Below are 18,978 nucleotides of genomic sequence, written 5' to 3'. Positions count from 1 at the left end.
TTTTTATGTAATGAAACATAAACACATTCAATACATTTCAAGAAAAAAATACATGATATAGTCGTCTAAAAAACATTTAAATAAATACACAAACACAACGCACGCAAAACATTTAAAATTTAAAGTAGACCAACTATTAACCGGTCACGGCACGGAGGCAGACTCACTCATTAGTGGAAGTTTGCAGATAAAGCGAAGTCTGAAACACAAAATATTGCGAAAAGATTTCAGCAGCAACCGTGAACATCCATGAAGATCACGAAGACATCGTAAAATCTCCCGTGACCTTAGCTACATTTGTGAAACCCTCCACAATCATAATTTTTACTTGACGCGAAGACGTTAAAAAGAGAGCCGAAAGAAACACCGTTATGAGTGGACGCATGATTGTAGGTTATTACAGCTGATTGTTCAAAATGTACAACTTTTTCAGTTATATTAATTAAACGAACGAATATTTATTTATTTAACCTTTAATCTTCATTTTTACATACCTACCAACTATTCTATATATATTTAACAAACCCATCTTCAAATAATATCACCTCTTATCTCTTCTTTAAAACAGGTTTCAATGAATGGTTATGTTGGGTTGATTTCGTTACCGACAGGAAACGGCATTTATCAGTTTTGATTCGGTTATTTACCAAGGGACGTAGAACGCTCTGTTGTATGCATTCGAGTTTTTAAGCCCCTTAGGTTAGTTACCTCATTACACGCTAAAAAGAACTCTATTATCATGTTGATGAGAAACCTAAGCACTATATAAGACTAGCTGGCCCGACAGACGTCGTCCTGTCCTATTGTGGTTTTATGTCACATGCTCGTTCATTTTCAAGATGAGCTCGTTCACATGGCTCAATCACGTCCTGGTTGAAGTTCGTTCGCTACGCTCACTCACCTTTAGGTTGGAGCTCGTTCGCTGCGCTCACTTGCCTTCAGGTTAGCTCGTTCGCTACGCTAACTCGCCTCCAGGTTGAAGTTCGTTCGCTACGCTCACTCACCTTTTGGTTGCAAATTAACTGTTCTCATAAATTAAAAATAAATATAGTGCTGCACCCTGTTGGTAAACCTATTAACTTTTTAATGCTATTGAACATCACAGAATCAAATTGTTTAGTTGCACCAGCTGTTAAGATTCTTTAATTCCATTTAAATATGAGTACTCATAAAGTTAACATGGGAAACTCCAGAGCCACTGAGGCGGAGCCCTATTGACGGATCTGTACCAAACTTCACACAAACCATCCTTGAATAATGCTTAATAATGCCTGAAAGTTTCATTACAATCTGTCAAGCGGTTTTGGCCAAGCCTAAAATTTACTTGCAGTGTTTTGTTTACAATTGGTTTATTGTTATTTCAGTTATTTAAAACATCATTTAACCAAATAATACGATCTAATCATAAACAATAACTCGTCTCCTATTTATATAACTAAACAGGAAAGCACAAATCAAGATATAATAGAAACACAATTTTGTTGACACTAGCGCCCAGTGTCACCGTACATGAACTAGACACGAAAACGAGCTTCAAGATTTACAATGGGGTAAGAAGTCTACTTGTTTTACTCCTAATGAAGAAATTTGGAAAGTATCAAATTCACTCAACCGGAGAGCGACCTAACATAACATAGCATATAACGTATATAACACAATGTGTATCCTATATAGATTCTTTATCATCACATATGTTTAATATACCCGCCGCAGCAAACCTGCACACTAAGCGAATTTCAACTTGTCTGATTACATTTTTACAAAAATATTTCTATAAATAAGACATGTTTATTCCAAATTTAAATATCATTAGATTTAACGAGTGCTGCTATGGGGAAGGTAAAAAGTGTGTTTGGACCATATATGTCAATAGTATAGGATGAAATAATTAATTTGCCAAATTTTATCAATATATACCCATAGAAAAGTAAACTACAACAGTTTTCATTTTCTCCATAAGAATATCATGAGAATTTTAAATTATACTATTTTTAAATTTTCTCCATAACCGTTAGGCATACAACAGCGCTTCAATATACAAAATTATTAATTTTTTAAGCTCTTCAAAACGGTTTAAAAAGAAATTGCAAAATTTTTTGTTTTTAGGGTCAAAAAATGGAAAACCCCATTTTTACCCCATAAAGCCCCCAATAAACCCCCGTTCCCATGGTCAGATTATGCTGGATCGCGAACTCGTACAAATAAACGTAGGTTTACACGATTGTACAAAATTTCATCAAAATCGGATCATTTTTGCTCGAGTTATCGCGCTAACGGACACACACATATATATACATATGCATTTGAACGGATGGTGTTTTTGGCCTCTAGGGACCTCAAAACAAAAAATTAAATCTACATAACACATTAAAAGCTTTTTAAAGTATAAACTCAAACATAACCGAAAAATACATAATCCTGAACAAAGCACAGAGAAAACTCTAATTTTATTTATAGATATTTTATATACACTTTCACTTCTATAAAAGATTTTCTTTATCATGACGCTTGATGAACGGCTTATACACGTAATAATAACATTCTTAAATAGACAATCCTAACGAACTACTGTTGCAGTAAACTTGCGAATATTTCTTACTTTACTCTTACACATGTTTGAAATTTACATCTTGCATAATACACTACTTTGTGCCTGTTGGCTACTATGAATCGTTCGGATTAATTTAAGATATTAAACTTTGTTGATATACACGAGGTAAATTGACCTCCATGATACCCATAATTATACACAGGTAACATATTACCACACTACAAATTTGATTCAACAATATACGGTACGTAGTTTTATCCAAACAAACGATCAAAAACCCCGAATGAAATTGTTATTTGACTCAATAGTCAATGCATATAAGCGAGTCTTATCTTTCGATGCAGATTAAATAATACAAAGGCAGAGGAATGCGCGAGACCAAGGACAAGGTCACGGCACGGTTGCTATAGAAACGACGAAACTATCTATTAGAATTGCTCGCCAACATCAACTAAACGCCAGACTGTACAATAAACACGCCGCGTGTGTAGTGTTCGACGGAGCTATAGTACTTTCAGTTGGCAATACTGGCTTCTAGCCTCGAGCGAGGTGGTTCAACCATGAGAAGCGCATCAAACTCCTGGGTAATCCCCGGTTAGCTCCTCCCACTCTGCCCCCTATCCCCACCTAAAAGACGAGCAAGTGGTAAGTCGGTCGGGTCGATTGACGACAAGTTGGTTTCTCGTATATAATAATTTAGTTTTACATGCCGGTCAACTGGAATGACGATGAAATAACTTGTCGACATACTGGTTTTCAGTATTTATCTATTTTATTAAAAAAGACGGTCTAGTGGCCAGACGACCAAGTATCTTGTCGGTCTACTGGTAGGCTCCCACAATAATTACAACTATCCTTTTTCTGTCATCTTGTTTTTGGCGTAATTGTTTTCATACTTGGAATTTTCAACATAAGAGTAATAGGAAATAAAAACGTGAATCAAAATCATAAATTTATTCCTTTTTATCAACTATATCAGGAATCGGTGTGACACCACCAACATCTTTATGTTTCTTTTCCAGGGCATTGGCCAAAGCTTTAAATCCTTTCATAGCATACTCTTCAACTTTATCTTCAATCGTTGATTTCACCATATCAGTCAATCCCAATTCTTTTATAATATCAGGAGTTTTTTCATCTATTTCTTCAATTTTCTCTCTTATTCCTTCGATTTTGGTTTTTATATTCGTCAAGGATTTTGTAAGAATATTAAATTTCATTTGAGGGCCTTTCTCTTTGTAAAGTTCTTCATCCCAGTGTCCGAGAGCGTAAGGGCTCTCTTTAGCCGTAAAGACAATATACACTCCTGAGCCGCTGAAACAACATTAAAAAAATAATTTAAACATTTAAATCAAGGTCAATTACTTACTAATAATCAAAAGTGGTTTGAGAATCCCCGTATGACATTCTTTGGGGAACTATAGAGAGTTATTACAGGCAATTGAACTCTGCTTTAGAAGATTTTACAGTATCAGTGAAACTATTTAACAAGTAGTGATGGATGAAGACTTGTATTCTATCCATTTAAAAGCACTAACATCTAATGCTAACCCAATCAAGAAGTTAAATGCATTTTAAAGCCAAACAGTTGTGTGAAAACACCAAAAGTCTGACACACTACTATGCATTAAAAACTGCATTACTGTATTAGTCCAAAGAGTTCAATTCAGTTATCAGTAGGTATCGCTTAACACTAAAAATTCTGTTGAAGGATGTCCACAGTTAAAGTGAACGCTTGTCCTTGAGGACTGGAACCTTGGCATCGTGCTGTAATCCAGCTACTTGGAGGTAACGAATTGTGGATATTTATAGACATGATCTAAGGATGCGATACTCCCTGGTGTGGATTAACGTCTGTACTAGTTAGTACTACGACTATCAGCAGTACTATCATGATAATTAGACCAATTTGTAAATTACAAGGCAAAAGTGTGGTTGGGATTCCACTATTAACTGTAAGTCCCTTAGTTGCCATTGGCTGTATGGGCTATTGATTAACAGTCTTGTCTACGGAACATGTCAGCCTTCCTCAGTAACAAGACTACAAGATCGCACCATTCATCCTACATTTATCTCAATACTTGGCCTTAAATACCTACCTACCTATGGTCGCCATTTATGTTAAAAGTATCTATAAGTAAAAGTAAAAGAGGATGCGATGTCTCCTTTTGTATAGAAAGTCTATGGTTATGTCTACAATAGAACCTACTCTATTGGACAAGATTCTCCCATGTCCATCGCTGGTTCATGAGGATGACATGTACCCAAAGTGTACTCAGCATAACTTTGACATCTCCAAGCAATAAATCCAACTTCAGTTGTGATAGACTCGGCAAAGTACTGCAGCGCTCTCATCCTGTCACATTTAGTTATGCCTGCAGAAATTTTTGAATTAGTGGTGAATTACCGGTACTATTACAAAATTTAAGTTATTCTGCTCTAAAACAAAAACTTTTGATCTAAAATATGTTAATGTTTTGTTTCACCTCCTGTGTAGCTTATATTTTAAAATCACAAATATTTGAAAGGCTACCTATATAGATGTGGTTATTAATATTCTAAAATATAAATTTAAGAGTTGAACATGAATATTTTTGTACTTCCAACCACGTTGTCGCAGCCTGGCTGATGGGACAGGTTTGGATTCACATAGAAGTCAACATGTCCGATCTGTTCAGTGGTGAGATACCAAGAAGTGTGGATTGTGTCGATGAAGTCGGCATCCCAAAAATCCAATTTGTAGAAATCTTCCCCGGTGGGAATTTTGCCTCCTTTAGGACTCAAACCTGTTTTGAGTAAAAACAAAATTCATTATTGAAGGATAAACTATTTCCTAATTTATTATTAATTTCAAAATTTGTTGATAGCAAATCTATATAATTATTTTTACTTTAGTGGACCACATAACAATGGCCTGAGACATTTGAGGCAATTACAGTAATTGCTGTTGAATTCAATTACAGTAATTGCTGTTGAATTCAATTACAGTAATTGCTGTTGAATTCAATTACAGTAATTGCTGTTGAATTCAATTACAGTAATTGCTGTTGAATTCAATTACAGTAATTGCTGTTGAATTCAATTACAGCAATACTTGTTATGGCCATAGTCTCTTTTTATGACTAAATAGGCTTCCTATCGTTTTTATGTATTTCAAATTTATGTTAAAAAGTTGTGCTGACTCTGACAATGCTGCACTTTCAACGAAGCTAGTCAACCATTTTCTTGACAGAAATTTTGACTTCTGATGGTTATTTTCATCAAAAGTAACAAGCAGCTGTTAAATTTCTACGGGCCCATATTTTTTGTGGAACACTCAAATTATGAAGACTTTTATCCTCAATATTAGGACACTAATTTGGAGCAGGAAGGTGTTGCATTACAATCAGCAAATTCCCAAAAATAACATATAATAATAGTCAATGATATAAGCTAAGAAAATTAAGCTTATGAAGTCTAATTACTCGCAAGACGTTTAGAGTCTGGAATCTGATGAACTCGTCTTTTCGTGGGAATGAACATAGAACAAGACATGTTACTGGACAGTTTTGTGTCCTAATCGTGTTATGTTCTAGTTTTCTTCCCATCAAAAGACGAGATTGGATCCCAGATCTCAATACATCAAGAACCTTCAATTTTACTTATCAGCGATGAAGAAATTTAGCAATAGTCCTTTAAAAACTAACTAGCTTTAAATATTCCGTTAGCTACAATCTTCAAACTCCATACTGCTGAAAGAAAAAAGCTACTTTCTTATGTATCCATTTATGGTGGTGGACAATTATTAAAATAAAACACATAATTTATCTACGAACACAAATAAAGTCGATGGCGTGGCCACATCACATGCAGGTTTAAGCATAGCTCAGTGACAGAATCTCAAAGACCCCTACCATCCTGATGCTCAATTTCATGCCTTTTCCAAACTTTAAGCTCTAAAATTCCACACCATCTAAAAAACTTGGAAATACTGTGAAGATTCTACAAACCTGTGATTCTGTTGAGTGTCAGTGGCCGTATTGCCTCTGAGAGATCATGAGCCACTCTCACACCGGCGCGGTACGCCACTACATGTATGTGAGAGTTTGGTGCATGGCGCTTGATGGCGTTGATCAACTGCGCCGTGCACATGCCTACGTGTTCAGTGTTGGTCAGAGACAACAAGAGGCACAGACCATTGGCAGCCAGATGGTCCCATTCTATCATCCACACATTGAACTCTCCCTTTGATAAGTAGGCTGCAACAATTACAGCTATAGTGATACCACCCTTCAAGATGGTTCTGCAAACTTCTGGCATTGTATTACAGATTTATGCCATGTAAAAATTTCTATGATTGTATTAACTTACAGACCTTCAGTGGAGTAGCTGTAAATTTTCTAGTGCAGGAAGGTTTACCATCGTCTCGGGAAAAACTTGTGTTGTCTATTAGTATATGTAATATTTGATTTTTTTGTAAAAGCAGAGCGGGAATGCTGTACCCACACGCTCCTGCTCTGCAAAACCACTGCAGGCATCTAGGATTTAATAAAAAAAATCTAGATTGTGTAGCAAAAAGTTCTATTATTGTATTGAACTTGAAGGCCTCTATAATTGTATGACAAATTCCTAAGATTGTATTACAAACCTACAGAGAATCTTCCTACTGTGATTGTATTACCTGACATATCTCTTATTACTTGAGGAATCAGTTGCAGACCGTGATTTTTTTTATATAAAATCAAGTGAGAGAGTGCAATTTATTTGATCATGTCAAATCTTGGAAGTTTCACTCAGAATCAAGATAAATTCCGTAACTGTGAATGGCTAAATATTTTAGAGTTGATTAAATATTTTCTTAGAGACTATTATAGATTATACATGGAAATATTCTGCTCAGCTGGGTCAGCACTGATTTTCAGGATTTATTCAGTGATTTTATTTGATACTAGCTGTGTGCCCGTTCTACGCACAGGGATCTTATCGTAGTCAGTTGAAACCTTAGATTAAGAACAGCAGTTGGTTTGCATATTTTAAGATATGCTGGCAAAACTATTATATATAAACCTTTGCAAATACAGTATCTGAAAGTTCCAAGCCAAAAAATGCTTCACAATTAAATGTCACCCGGATCGTGTTGGTCCATATGTTAAATCCAGTGATTATACTACAAAATGCTTTATAGATCTATGAGGCATAGCCCTAAGGTAGGCCTATACCGGTACCGGTAATTGAAAGTTACTTTCTACAATGGTTAAAATTATTTAAGGTACTACCTCAACCTCACAATTTAACACTGTATTCGGGTTGACTTTTTCATTATCAAGGTGTTCTTGTCCTTTCCGTGAAACACTGAGAAATAAGTACATTAATGCGTTTCCAACAGACATACACACAAAAATACAGAACTTAATTAGGGAATTTGCTACGCTTTGATATATTTGTATAGTTTGTTCTATATTCTTAACAAAAATTCCACACTTCTATAGCTACTAAAAAGTTTTAGGAGACACAAAATGCAAATAAGAAAAAAAGTTGCAAAATGTCTGATTTGAGTGCTACCGTAGAATGGGGTGAATAGAAACACTTTTTGACTTTTAAGCTTCTGTAAAAACGATATTTTTAATTTTTAAATTTTCAACACTAGCTCATATTTCCGGTCCTGGACTCCTCTACTCAAACCAGTTATAATTTTTTTTCTTTTTAATCATTAAGAAGAAAAAAAATAAAATATGGCTGTTTCTATTCACCCTGCACTTTGGGGTGAATAGAAACACTGGGTTAAATTGTTGCTTTTCCCCACTTACCAGGGGCAATAGAAACATGAAATTTATGCTTGTTAGCTTAGGTTGTAGTAAATAAAAATATTTAAAGTTAATTAACCCATTTATTTATAAGTACGAAGTATAAAAACATCGTTTTCATAAACCCTTATCCAAACAAATCGGAGAACATAAATGACAATGGGTGAAATCAGAGTTACAAAATCTTACATAGAAACCAACTAAATGAAGAGTAAAATCAGACAAATCTTCCTCAAAACACAACACTCCCTTAAATCTACAAGTTGTACACGGCTTGGGAGTTGGAAGCCGGCGTACTACGTCATCGACTTTGAAAAGGGCCTCTTAATCTGTCTCTCAGAACTTGTTGGTTTGCGCAATTTTCTTGATGAATCTTCCTATTTATCCTTCCTCGTCAAATTCAATTACTTAAGCAAGTTTTGTTTTTCCCCATTACTTTGACAATTACATGATCATGAAGGGACAACTTTGAAGACTCACTGATGTCTTGAGCTAGGTATGCTGGTTCTTCTTCATCAAAACATAGTCTTTGTCACTTTCTTCCAGTGAGAAGTGTGACTGATGTGGAATCATATTCATCTCTGGTAATTTTTTTCTTTTTTGGGGGTTTTCAGGTCCACCTTTATTTGCACCACTGGTTCCAAAAAAAAAATGTTTACGCCACACTACATTATTTTGACGAACTTCCCACGCAAGGATTTAGTCCAGAAAACAGCTGTTTGCCGCCAGCTTATTCAAATGGGGTTTCATTGCGTGTTACTGTTCTGCAATGAGTTTTACCGGACACCAATCAGCTGATTATACTGTATTTGCGTGGCAATGATTTGTTATAAACAAAAACAGAGGTTATGACTAGTGATTTTTAGTCCTTTAGTTGGTGGAAATATATAGGGATTTGTACGGATTAAGTAGCATGGCGTAAACGATCGTACGTAACTCGTCCAAAATGTGTTTACCGGACTCGTATGGTAATCCCGTACTCGACTTCGTCTCGCACGGGAACGACCACACTCGTCCGGTATACACTTACTTTCAGGACTAGTAACGTAATATACTATTCTATTTACCCTGGTTTTGCAAAATCATGACTTAACCTAAAATTAAAATAAAGTAAAAAATCTATATATTAATTTGAAACTGTTTTTCTTTGTGACAGCTAATTTGAGAGAACGGCTGGGCGTAGAAACTCGGTAGAGGTGTCTAAAGAAAGGTCTTGGTCTGTAGATGAGCCATCAAAAGAGAAACATGGTGAATTCCCTTGGGGCTCTGCCCCAGTGGCCTTTAAATTCCCATCCCATGTTATTTTTATGGAGGAAAACGGGGTTTTTGTCACAGCTAATTTGAGAGAACGGCTGGCCGTAGAAACTTGGTAGGGGTCTCTAAAGAAAGGTCTTGGTCTGTAGGTGAGCCATCAAAAGAGGAACGAAGTAAATTCCCTTGGGGCTCTGCCCCAGAAGCCTTTAAAATTGCCTCTTCAGATTTGTTTACATTACGACCATATGCATAATTCTACACTACTTTTTAATGAAACAGCTGTTAATATTTAAATTGTGATTTATTGAATTTGTCAAAATAAAGTACAGTATTTGGGGTTTTCTGATTTTAAAATGGATTTTCTTCTGCATCGTGTCATGTTTTGCAATATAATGTTCTATTACCAAATCAGTGGAAAATCCTAATATCACAGTAACTCTTAAAATTATTTATTTTGGAGTTAACTTATATCTATTGAATGGGTTGGTTTCTTCCTTTTTTTCCACTTCTTGGTGATTGTACGTAGGTTGGTGTAATTATTACAATGGAAAAGAGTGAGAAATCCTGGACAATTTGATTTAGGCTAAACATAAAACTGAATTAACACTGTTCTACATTTCTAACCGATTTGCAAACAATGGAAACATAGAAAAAGTCATAGAACACAACCAAGTAGAATAAATTGAAATAATGTTTTATTTTCATTTATAATCGTTATCATAGACAACCTAATGCCAAACGATAAGCCTAATACCTAATGATAAGAGGGAAAAATTTGTAGAAAACACTAAAAAAAAACAAGATCACCTTTTTGAAAAAAGATATTTACAAAAGATTTTGATTATTTCCAACTGTTGTGTAGATCGTAAGTATTTCCACAATCTTTGAGTCGCCTGTAATGCTTCGCAATTGCTCGAATTCGAGCAACAGGTACACTAGTATAGTTTATTCTAAGGCTAATCTATTAACACACTTGGTTTTAAGATACCTAAGACAATATAAAAAATGGTTATTGACATAAATACATGTAATAGGTTCATACTTAGAGAGAAAGTTTTGAAAAGAATGTTTTTCGCCAAAATTTTCAAATGAGGTTTCGCATCATCCAACATCCGAAGCAGTGATACCAATATGCTGAAATAATTTTTCCCAGGTAGATAGGATATAGTTATAATGGGGGAAAATAATTCCCTTATATAAAGTCAATGTATAACAAAGTTATAAAAATGTGAATCATTCATTGAAGTTTTCTTTCTATTCACCCTGTTGTTTCATTCGGTGCTCAAATAATCCACCAATCCTGTTGGATCCAATCCTGTAGTTGGTCCTCTCCGACTTAGCTTTGCTACAGATATAGGTGTACACTAGACCCCATCAAGCCGACCCTCAATCTATGGTGGTGTCTCCATCGCCTTAAGCCTCTCAGCTTTAGACCTAGCTATCTACTTCACAAAAATATTTTTACTTTTCATATATTGTATACTTTTAAATTAATAGTAATACATCTGTACGTACCATCTTTTATAGCAGTTAGTTGTGATTTGTATGGAAACGGTTTGAAACCATGAATGATGACTTTGTTTGGATGATCTGGATTGAAATGTGTTTTTTCGATGTTGTCTTTAGATTTGTTTACTTTAACTATCTGACTCCCTTTTTGATTCTTTCTGTAAAAAATATATATATACATAACTTATATATATACATATACAAATTAATTCTTTTTTCCTACCATCTAAGGCCTGTTCCAAAGAAGGAAGATTCAGATAGGTACAGGAAATGTGGTTTGGTATTTAAGATTATTAATTTTTAATAAAATTTATCATTTTATACTGCTCTACAAAAATGTCTGGTTTAATGTTAAACTTGCATAGCAATTCTGATAGAAAAATTTCAGTTAGGTATCCCTGTATAATAGACATTTTAATTTCATCTTCTTCCAGGTGAAAAATGGGTATACATTAGAAACTAACAAGGCAGCAAAGTTGACCATTACGAATCCCCTGGCAGTTAAATATATTGAGTAAATCATAGTATTGTCTAATACAAGACAATAAGTTTTTGTAGGCGTTGGTGTGTGGCAACGTCACACCGGCCAGCCTATTGCAATAATAATAATAACAAACTATAAACATAAACATAGTGCAGACGCTCTATTATGAAGTAGTGCAACAGCTGTTTTGTAGGCTGGGACTGTGGTTTTGCTGCTTTTGTCTCGCCCTGACTTTGTATTAATGAATATTATTAGTAAATTAATTAAATGTGTTTGATTCTCTTATCATAACGTCCGCACGAGTGAGTACTACGACTATCCGCAGTACTATCCTGATAATTAGACCAATTCGTATATACCAAGGAAAAATGTGGTTCGGATTCCACTATAAACTGTAGGTCCCTTAGTTGCTATTAGCTGTATGGGCTATTAATTAACAGCTGTGTCTAAGGAATGTCGGCCTTAGTCACTAACAAGACTAGGTACAAGATCGGGCCACTCATCTCCATTCATACTTGGCTTTAAATACCTATGTATGGTCACCATTTCATTGAACAGTATTAACAGTATCACTAATCTCACCTGGTGTAGAGGTGAAATATGATATTTTCATCATCAGGACACTTTGTAGATGGCAGTGTTAGCCGGCAGGGTACCGGTAGTGCATGTGTTACTTGTTCCGCAAAATCAGCAAGACCTGAATGAACAAAAACTTTTTGTGTCATTCTACTTGTCTAATTTTACTTTGTCGTAAAAAAGAGAAAGGAAACCGGTGAAAATGAGTATGGAACACCCAAAGCTTAAGATAAATTTTCATGAGGCATTATGGGTGTCCATCTAGCTTTTACATAAGGCGGGCTGAGGGGTACAGAAATACCCACTTTATAGAGGGGGAGGGTGGGGGTCGTTCTATAGAAAATATTTAAAATTTAGGTACAACATTTTTGATATTACACAATTTTGTACCTAAAATTCCCTTTAATTTTAATTTTTACTGCAAAATCTAAATTTGAATAACGTGGGGTCTAGGGGGGGGGGGGGTGGCTTGGTCCGATATTGATGGACACTCATGAATGTGTCTACCATTCTGTATCTCATAATCCTGCAAAATCAATTAAAAAATCCTTCTTCCTTTCTTGCTTAAAACAGCTGGTCAGTCAAGTCCTACGATAAACCTTTGATCAGCTGTATTCTTAACTCAAACTAATTACAGGTATTTCATGTTAGGTATCACTTCAGAGCGTTGATGTCGACTAAATATTTGTTTCCCTTATCTAGGTAAATTTTAGTATGCATTCTACTCTGTGATGTACTCAGCTCAACATTGGACTTTGAATTAAAAAAAAATTAAAACATGCCAAACAAATCTTTCTTCCATTAAGAATCTAAAGTTTGTCAAAATTTGTTTGAATTTAATTTTTTTAAATCTCCTAAATTTATCAATACAATATTTTACACTGTTATTTGCTTGAAAAACTCAACGTTTATAAAATTCCTTTCAAATTTCTTGAACAATACATTTACAAGTTAAGAAAAATAAAGTACATATTTTTTCCATTAAGTTTAACATTGCTTTATCACATTTGATGAAAGTTATTCCGATGCGCTCCACAAAACTGAGCTGACTTCAACAGGTAAATATTAGACTTGGCCTTAGGCTTGCATAGCCACAAACTCATTTGTTTAGAGTTTAGCGCATTCTCAGCTTGTTTGGGAAAGGTTCTAAGATGTTATATTTAGCATACTCATGCTCGGACAGATTGGGGCTAAACAGAAAGCTATACCAAGTACAGAATCAGTATCACTTGAAACACTGACTTTGGATTGTGCAAGTAGACATATCACACTTTGTTAAATTTAAAGTCTCTTTTGGTGACTGTGTGTTTGATACCCAATTAAGCTGTAAAGCTTTAAATTGTTGTACTTAAGTCCTTTCTAAATAACTAACAACGATATGTTGTCAATTTGGAACATTATTAGTACCGTAACTGTTTCAAAATATTTTACAACAGTTTATAAAGTATTGGGAAATTGCTATCAAATAATTGGCAATAGCTTCAAAACAATGTTTTAATTGTTTGGCAAAAGTTGTAAACAGTTTTAAAATTGTTTGGCAATAGTTTAGATTCATTTTCAGATTTCTTTACGTTCCTTTCATATCAGTTAAAATAACCATATTTTAAATTGCTGTAAATAGTTTGTAAATTTCTGTAAAACTATTTTAAATTGTTAAAAAACAATTTTTAAATTGATGTAAAATAGTTTTTAAATCGTTTAAAACCATGTTAAATTCTTGTAAAACAGTTTTTAAATTGTTTTTAAACATTTTTTAAATTATAAATTTGAAATAAAAACTTCAACAATATTTTCAGAATTTTTAATTGTATGAGGCCTTTCGCCAGCTATGCTGTCATCATCGGGCACACCACAAAACTCTGATGATGGCAGCATAACTGGCGAAAGCCCTCATGAAATTAAAAATCCTGAAAATATTGGTGTATAAGTTGTATAAGTGTATAAGTGTGTATAAGTTTTTATTTCAAATTTATATTCATTCCAATATTACCAGTTCTTCTTGAAAATTTGTTTATTGTTGTAAAATCTATTTTTAAATTGTTCTAAAAACATTTTTAAAATTGTTGTAAAAATATTTTTGAAATTGTTGTTAAACAGTTTTTAAATTGTTTTAAAGCAATTTTAAATTTAAATTGCCATAAAAACCACGTTTTAATTGTTTTAAAACAATTTTGAAGTTCTTGTAACATAGTTGTTGAGAACAATTTTTGATCTGTATTAAAATGAAACCGTTGTCAGCTTTACACATATTAATAAAAGTTTAAAAATAATTTTAAAATTGATATAAAAACCATTTTTTTCCTGCTACTTGGGTTAGTTTGTTAATGTTTTTTTACGTGAAATTTAATATTTTAATTAGAAAATTTTACAGTGTTTGTTCTAATTGATATTGTTGGAAATAATACCATGGGATAAATAGATTAAATACATCGTTCTACTTGGTCCTCATAGTTTACAAGTTAGTAAAATAATTGATAAATAAATTATAGTACCAATCGACTGACGTGGGACTGTAAATGTACATTTTAATGATTTTATGTTGTGTTGTTTATTCCGAATCACGTAGACAATAATATTGTAAAAAAGTTCAAACAGGCCTACCTGTAACTGCCTCGTGATTCCTCTGCTGCTATTCTGGACTACACGTTTCAATAATGCATTAGCATCATCATCAGGCCACAAAGCTTGAAGAAAATTAAACCATTCTTGAATCGGCCGCGTTAAAGATTACAAAAATTACACAAAACATTAAAAACATGCTTTAACCTTTTTACAATATTATGTTCAGCTAATTAACTCTAACTAGTTTATTCAGCCAAATTGACAGTTGATTTGCTTTATCTTACCCAACATACTATAACTACGGTACTTGTGTAATACTATGTTAAAAATATAAAATAATATTGATAAAAACTGTCAGTCCAGTTTGAAATGGTCGGACACTGTAGTATTTTTTCACGGATAAATTACTTTAAGTGGTTTTTGAAGCATCCCGGTCTGATGAGGAGTTGATTTTATGGTTGTAAGATCATTGAAAAGCTTAAGTGCATTATAAAAGGGGTTTCTTTGAAAGAAGGTGATTGAATTTGCTGGAATTCTAAGATGGGTGTTATTACGAATAAAAGCAAATATGAGTGGGTGGTTATGGTGTGAAGATAAACGGAATTATACTTTAATTTGGACGACAGTGACAGTATAAACTGGAGTAGGCCTACTATGTATTAATCTAAGACAGTACTAATAGTTTGCCAACTAACCTTGTAAAGGCAACAGAACAGCAACAATGACAAAATAGCATTGAAACATCTGGATATGAAGTTATCTATAAAAGACAAAGGAAATTAGTTGTAGAACTTAACGTCAACAGTGACATTGTAAATGACCAATTTGAGCAGTTCACCTTTTGAATTTTTGAAATGGGTTAATATTTTTAAATGTCACCTTTGGAAATTTCCCAAAAAATTTGAGGTTACATCCCACATTTTTGTAGAATTTTAAGTCTCTAGCGTGCTCCAAAATGGTTTAGGTCAGCATAAAAAATTATTATTTTTTATAACTTTATTCCCGCTAAAAATAACATGGAATGGGAATTTTTTTAGGAGATTAAAATTTTAAAATGCAACTTTGACGAATTTTCCCGGATTTTGGGCCTAAGACCAACAATCGTGCCAAATTTCAATCTCTGGTACATCAATCAAAAGTGGTCTAGATTTTCCGTACCTTAATCAGTCAGTAATTTAATGTAAAATTAATCAATTTATATCGCTTATAAGAGGGATTTTCCTCAAAACATTTTTCAAAGAATATAATTTGTATAGTAAAATACAGTTTATAGTGTTTACAGTTTCTATAGTGTCTAGGCCGCGAAATATGAGCGGTGTTTTAGAACGCACCCCTGCGATATTCCCCCTCCCTACAAGTTGAGCACCGCCTGGGAGGGTGACAACATCAGCTTTGGTCATCTACATACCCCCAACAACAATCAAAAGTCAAATGCGTTACACTTTCAGCGCATACTCAACCACCTATAGTCTACAGAGAAAAACACACATTTCCTACATTGTTATCGATGGGACCCATGCTTCTCAATACAGGGTGTCCCGGAACTCTACCAAAATTTTAGGGCACTGTTCCTGACTAAGAAACATAATATTTAAATTGTTCCAAAGTCCCTAGTTACTCACGCAGCCACCATTTTGTATTTTTCACTTATTATTTTTTTCTAAATAATGGTTAAACATGCGAAATTGAAACTTTGCACAAACATTTTTTACAACTAGACAAAGTTACCAAAAATTATGACAATTTTTCAAATGCATATAACAAAATGGCGGCCATTTAAAATTTTTCTTTCTTAAATAACTCAAAAACCGTTGATTTTACAAAAGTTTTACAAGAGTAACTTTTTTAGGCAATTTTATTACAAATCGATTGACACCTTATTTTTTAATATTGGACGAATATTAACTGCGATATGGCAGCTTTAATGATACGTGACCGCTTCCAGCATGCGCTGCAACTAACCTCCAGCGGTGTAAATCAATTTGTAATAAAATTTCCAAACCCGTTACTAATGTACAATTTGTGTAAAATCAACTATTTTTGAGTTATTTAAGAAACAAAATTTTTAATGGCCGCCATTTTGTTTAATGAATTTGGAAAATTGCCATAAATGTTTGTACAAATTTTCAATTTCGTATGTTTCACCATTCTTTAGAAAAATAATAAGTAAAAAATACAAAGTTGTGGCTGTGTGAGTAACTAAGGAAATCCGGACAATTTAAATATAATATTTAGATATGTTTCTTAGTCAGGAACAATGCCCTAAAATTTTGGTAGAGTGTTCCGGGACACTCTGTAGAACCTCTACCTTTTTCTACACTAAGACAATTCATTTTATCAGCTGTGCCAATTTTGAACAATGAAAAAACTTCTCTTACATTACTGTTATCATAGCTAAGGTAAATGCACCAGTAGCTGACAGTGCTCCAGAAGCTGACAGTTTGAGTTTCTTAACATTATAATGTGGTCTCTTAAAAATATTTACACGTGATTGCATTGTTAGAAGAACATATGTTTATCCTTGATTTGTTTACAAAAAAATCAGTGAAATTTAGCCCATACTCGCGGAATGGTGGTGGTTTGAAAGCGACCCTGTCTGTACACATCACATTTAGTCGATTCCCTTAATGAAATTGTTAAGAAAGTAAGTTTGGTTTTTTGTCATTTCGCTAAATTTCTTAAATAGTATTAATGATTAGGCTCATTATTTTTATCAATTATACCTTTGTTGACAATTTCATGAAAAATTGGGGTGTTAGGGGTTTTGGATTTAAAATTATATCAATGTCAGGCTTTGGTACACAAAAGCCATACAAGTTCCACTAGCTGACAGGGGATATTTGCTACTTGCACAATATTAAATTGGTTTTACCCATCGACATTTGCATGTTATTTATAATTTATGTGATCTCACATTTTTATAAAATGATTTAACTTTTTTAATTTATAAGCCAAATTATTTTAAAAAATGTATATTTTTTTAAATATACCGGGTGTCCGAAAAATAACTCCCTAGTTTTGATAAACGATTGTTTATTGTAGAGAATACATATTCTTATATCTAATACATTAAATTAAAGAGGGTTTACTCAAGTTTATTTTGACATTAGTACACCTCGATATGTGACCCATTTGTAGCTCTACAGATATCTAACCGGTATTCGATCTCTCTCCAAGTGTTAGTTAACATATCAGGTGTCACTGATTCTACTGCAGCTACGATTCTTTGACGAAGATGGTCAATGTCACGTTTTTTTCTGAATAAACCAAGTTCTTAACGTAACCCCACAGGAAAAAATCCAGTGGTGTTATGTCTGGGCTTCTTGGAGGACCTTTCGGTTTCCCGGCAAGATGGATGGGGAGAGCTGGCCCGATCGCGTGGCCTCCAAGAAGCCCAGACATAACACCACTGGATTTTTTCCTGTGGGGTTACGTTAAGAACTTGGTTTATTCAGAAAAAAACGTGACATTGACCATCTTCGTCAAAGAATCGTAGCTGCAGTAGAATCAGTGACACCTGATATGTTAACTAACACTTGGAGAGAGATCGAATACCGGTTAGATATCTGTAGAGCTACAAATGGGTCACATATCGAGGTGTACTAATGTCAAAATAAACTTGAGTAAACCCTCTTTAATTTCATGTATTAGATATAAGAATATGTATTCTCTACAATAAACAATCGTTTATTAAAACTAGGGAGTTATTTTTCGGACACCCGGTATATAAAATATATAGGTATATATTTTTTAATGTAAATATTTTTTATTTTAAAATATGTAAAATAAATTTTTTTAATAACGTTTTACATTATTTTATAATTTAATTATTAAGTTAGATTGTATTCGTCTTATAAATTATAATACCCTTAGGTTTAGCAGCTAGTACATTTATAGTGCCAGTGTCAGCTACTGGGACAACTGACAGTCAGCTACTGGTACAAGCACTTTTTTCACTGTCAGCCACTGGAACACGTACAAAGGTTGAATTAAGTTTAAAAATTTTATAAAATATATTTAAAAACCCCTTTTTGTATGACAAATTTGAAAACTACACTAAATTTAGAATCACATGAAATCCGTAATATCTCTTTAGTTCCTATTTATTCAAAACCACGGATTATTAAGTGCGTATAGTTTCTTATACTGTCAGCTACTGGTGCGTTTACCTTATTCAGTTTAAATGAAGGCTAGGCTAGTGTACGAAATAGTTTACCTGTTTCAATCCACAGACGATCACTAACTGACTTGCTTTAATG

At 33.8% G+C, this 18,978-nt stretch overlaps 1 protein-coding gene across 1 annotated transcript; it reads right to left on the bottom strand.

The window, feature by feature from the left end:
* Window positions 1-3,504: 3,504 nt before the first annotated feature.
* Window positions 3,505-18,978, bottom strand: LOC128984670 (pancreatic lipase-related protein 2-like). The gene is made up of 8 exons (XM_054404005.1): window positions 18,936-18,978; window positions 15,415-15,479; window positions 12,164-12,278; window positions 11,104-11,255; window positions 6,541-6,789; window positions 5,152-5,337; window positions 4,761-4,926; window positions 3,505-3,865 (listed from the first exon to the last, which is right to left on the bottom strand). Exons 2-8 carry the CDS (start codon window positions 15,461-15,463, stop codon window positions 3,505-3,507), a joined length of 1,278 nt encoding a protein of 425 aa, XP_054259980.1. The 5' UTR covers window positions 15,464-15,479; window positions 18,936-18,978.

The sequence above is a fragment of the Macrosteles quadrilineatus genome, unplaced genomic scaffold, assembly GCF_028750875.1.
Source record: "Macrosteles quadrilineatus isolate MER2022 unplaced genomic scaffold, UCM_ALF_1.0 Scaffold_2__2_contigs__length_208266976, whole genome shotgun sequence".
Lineage (NCBI taxonomy): Eukaryota > Metazoa > Arthropoda > Insecta > Hemiptera > Cicadellidae > Macrosteles > Macrosteles quadrilineatus.
This window is presented reverse-complemented; position numbering and strand designations above follow the sequence as displayed.

Coding starts and splice junctions, on each gene's coding strand:
- LOC128984670 (XM_054404005.1), bottom strand. CDS start 15,463: ATGTTTCAATGCTATTTTGTCATTGTTGCTGTTCTGTTGCCTTTACAA. Junction 12,279..15,414: donor TGTTCTGTTGCCTTTACAAG/GTTAGTTGGCAA, acceptor TTGTTCATTCAG/GTCTTGCTGATTTTGCGGAA. Junction 6,790..11,103: donor ACTAACTGCTATAAAAGATG/GTACGTACAGAT, acceptor TAATTGTTGCAG/CCTACTTATCAAAGGGAGAG.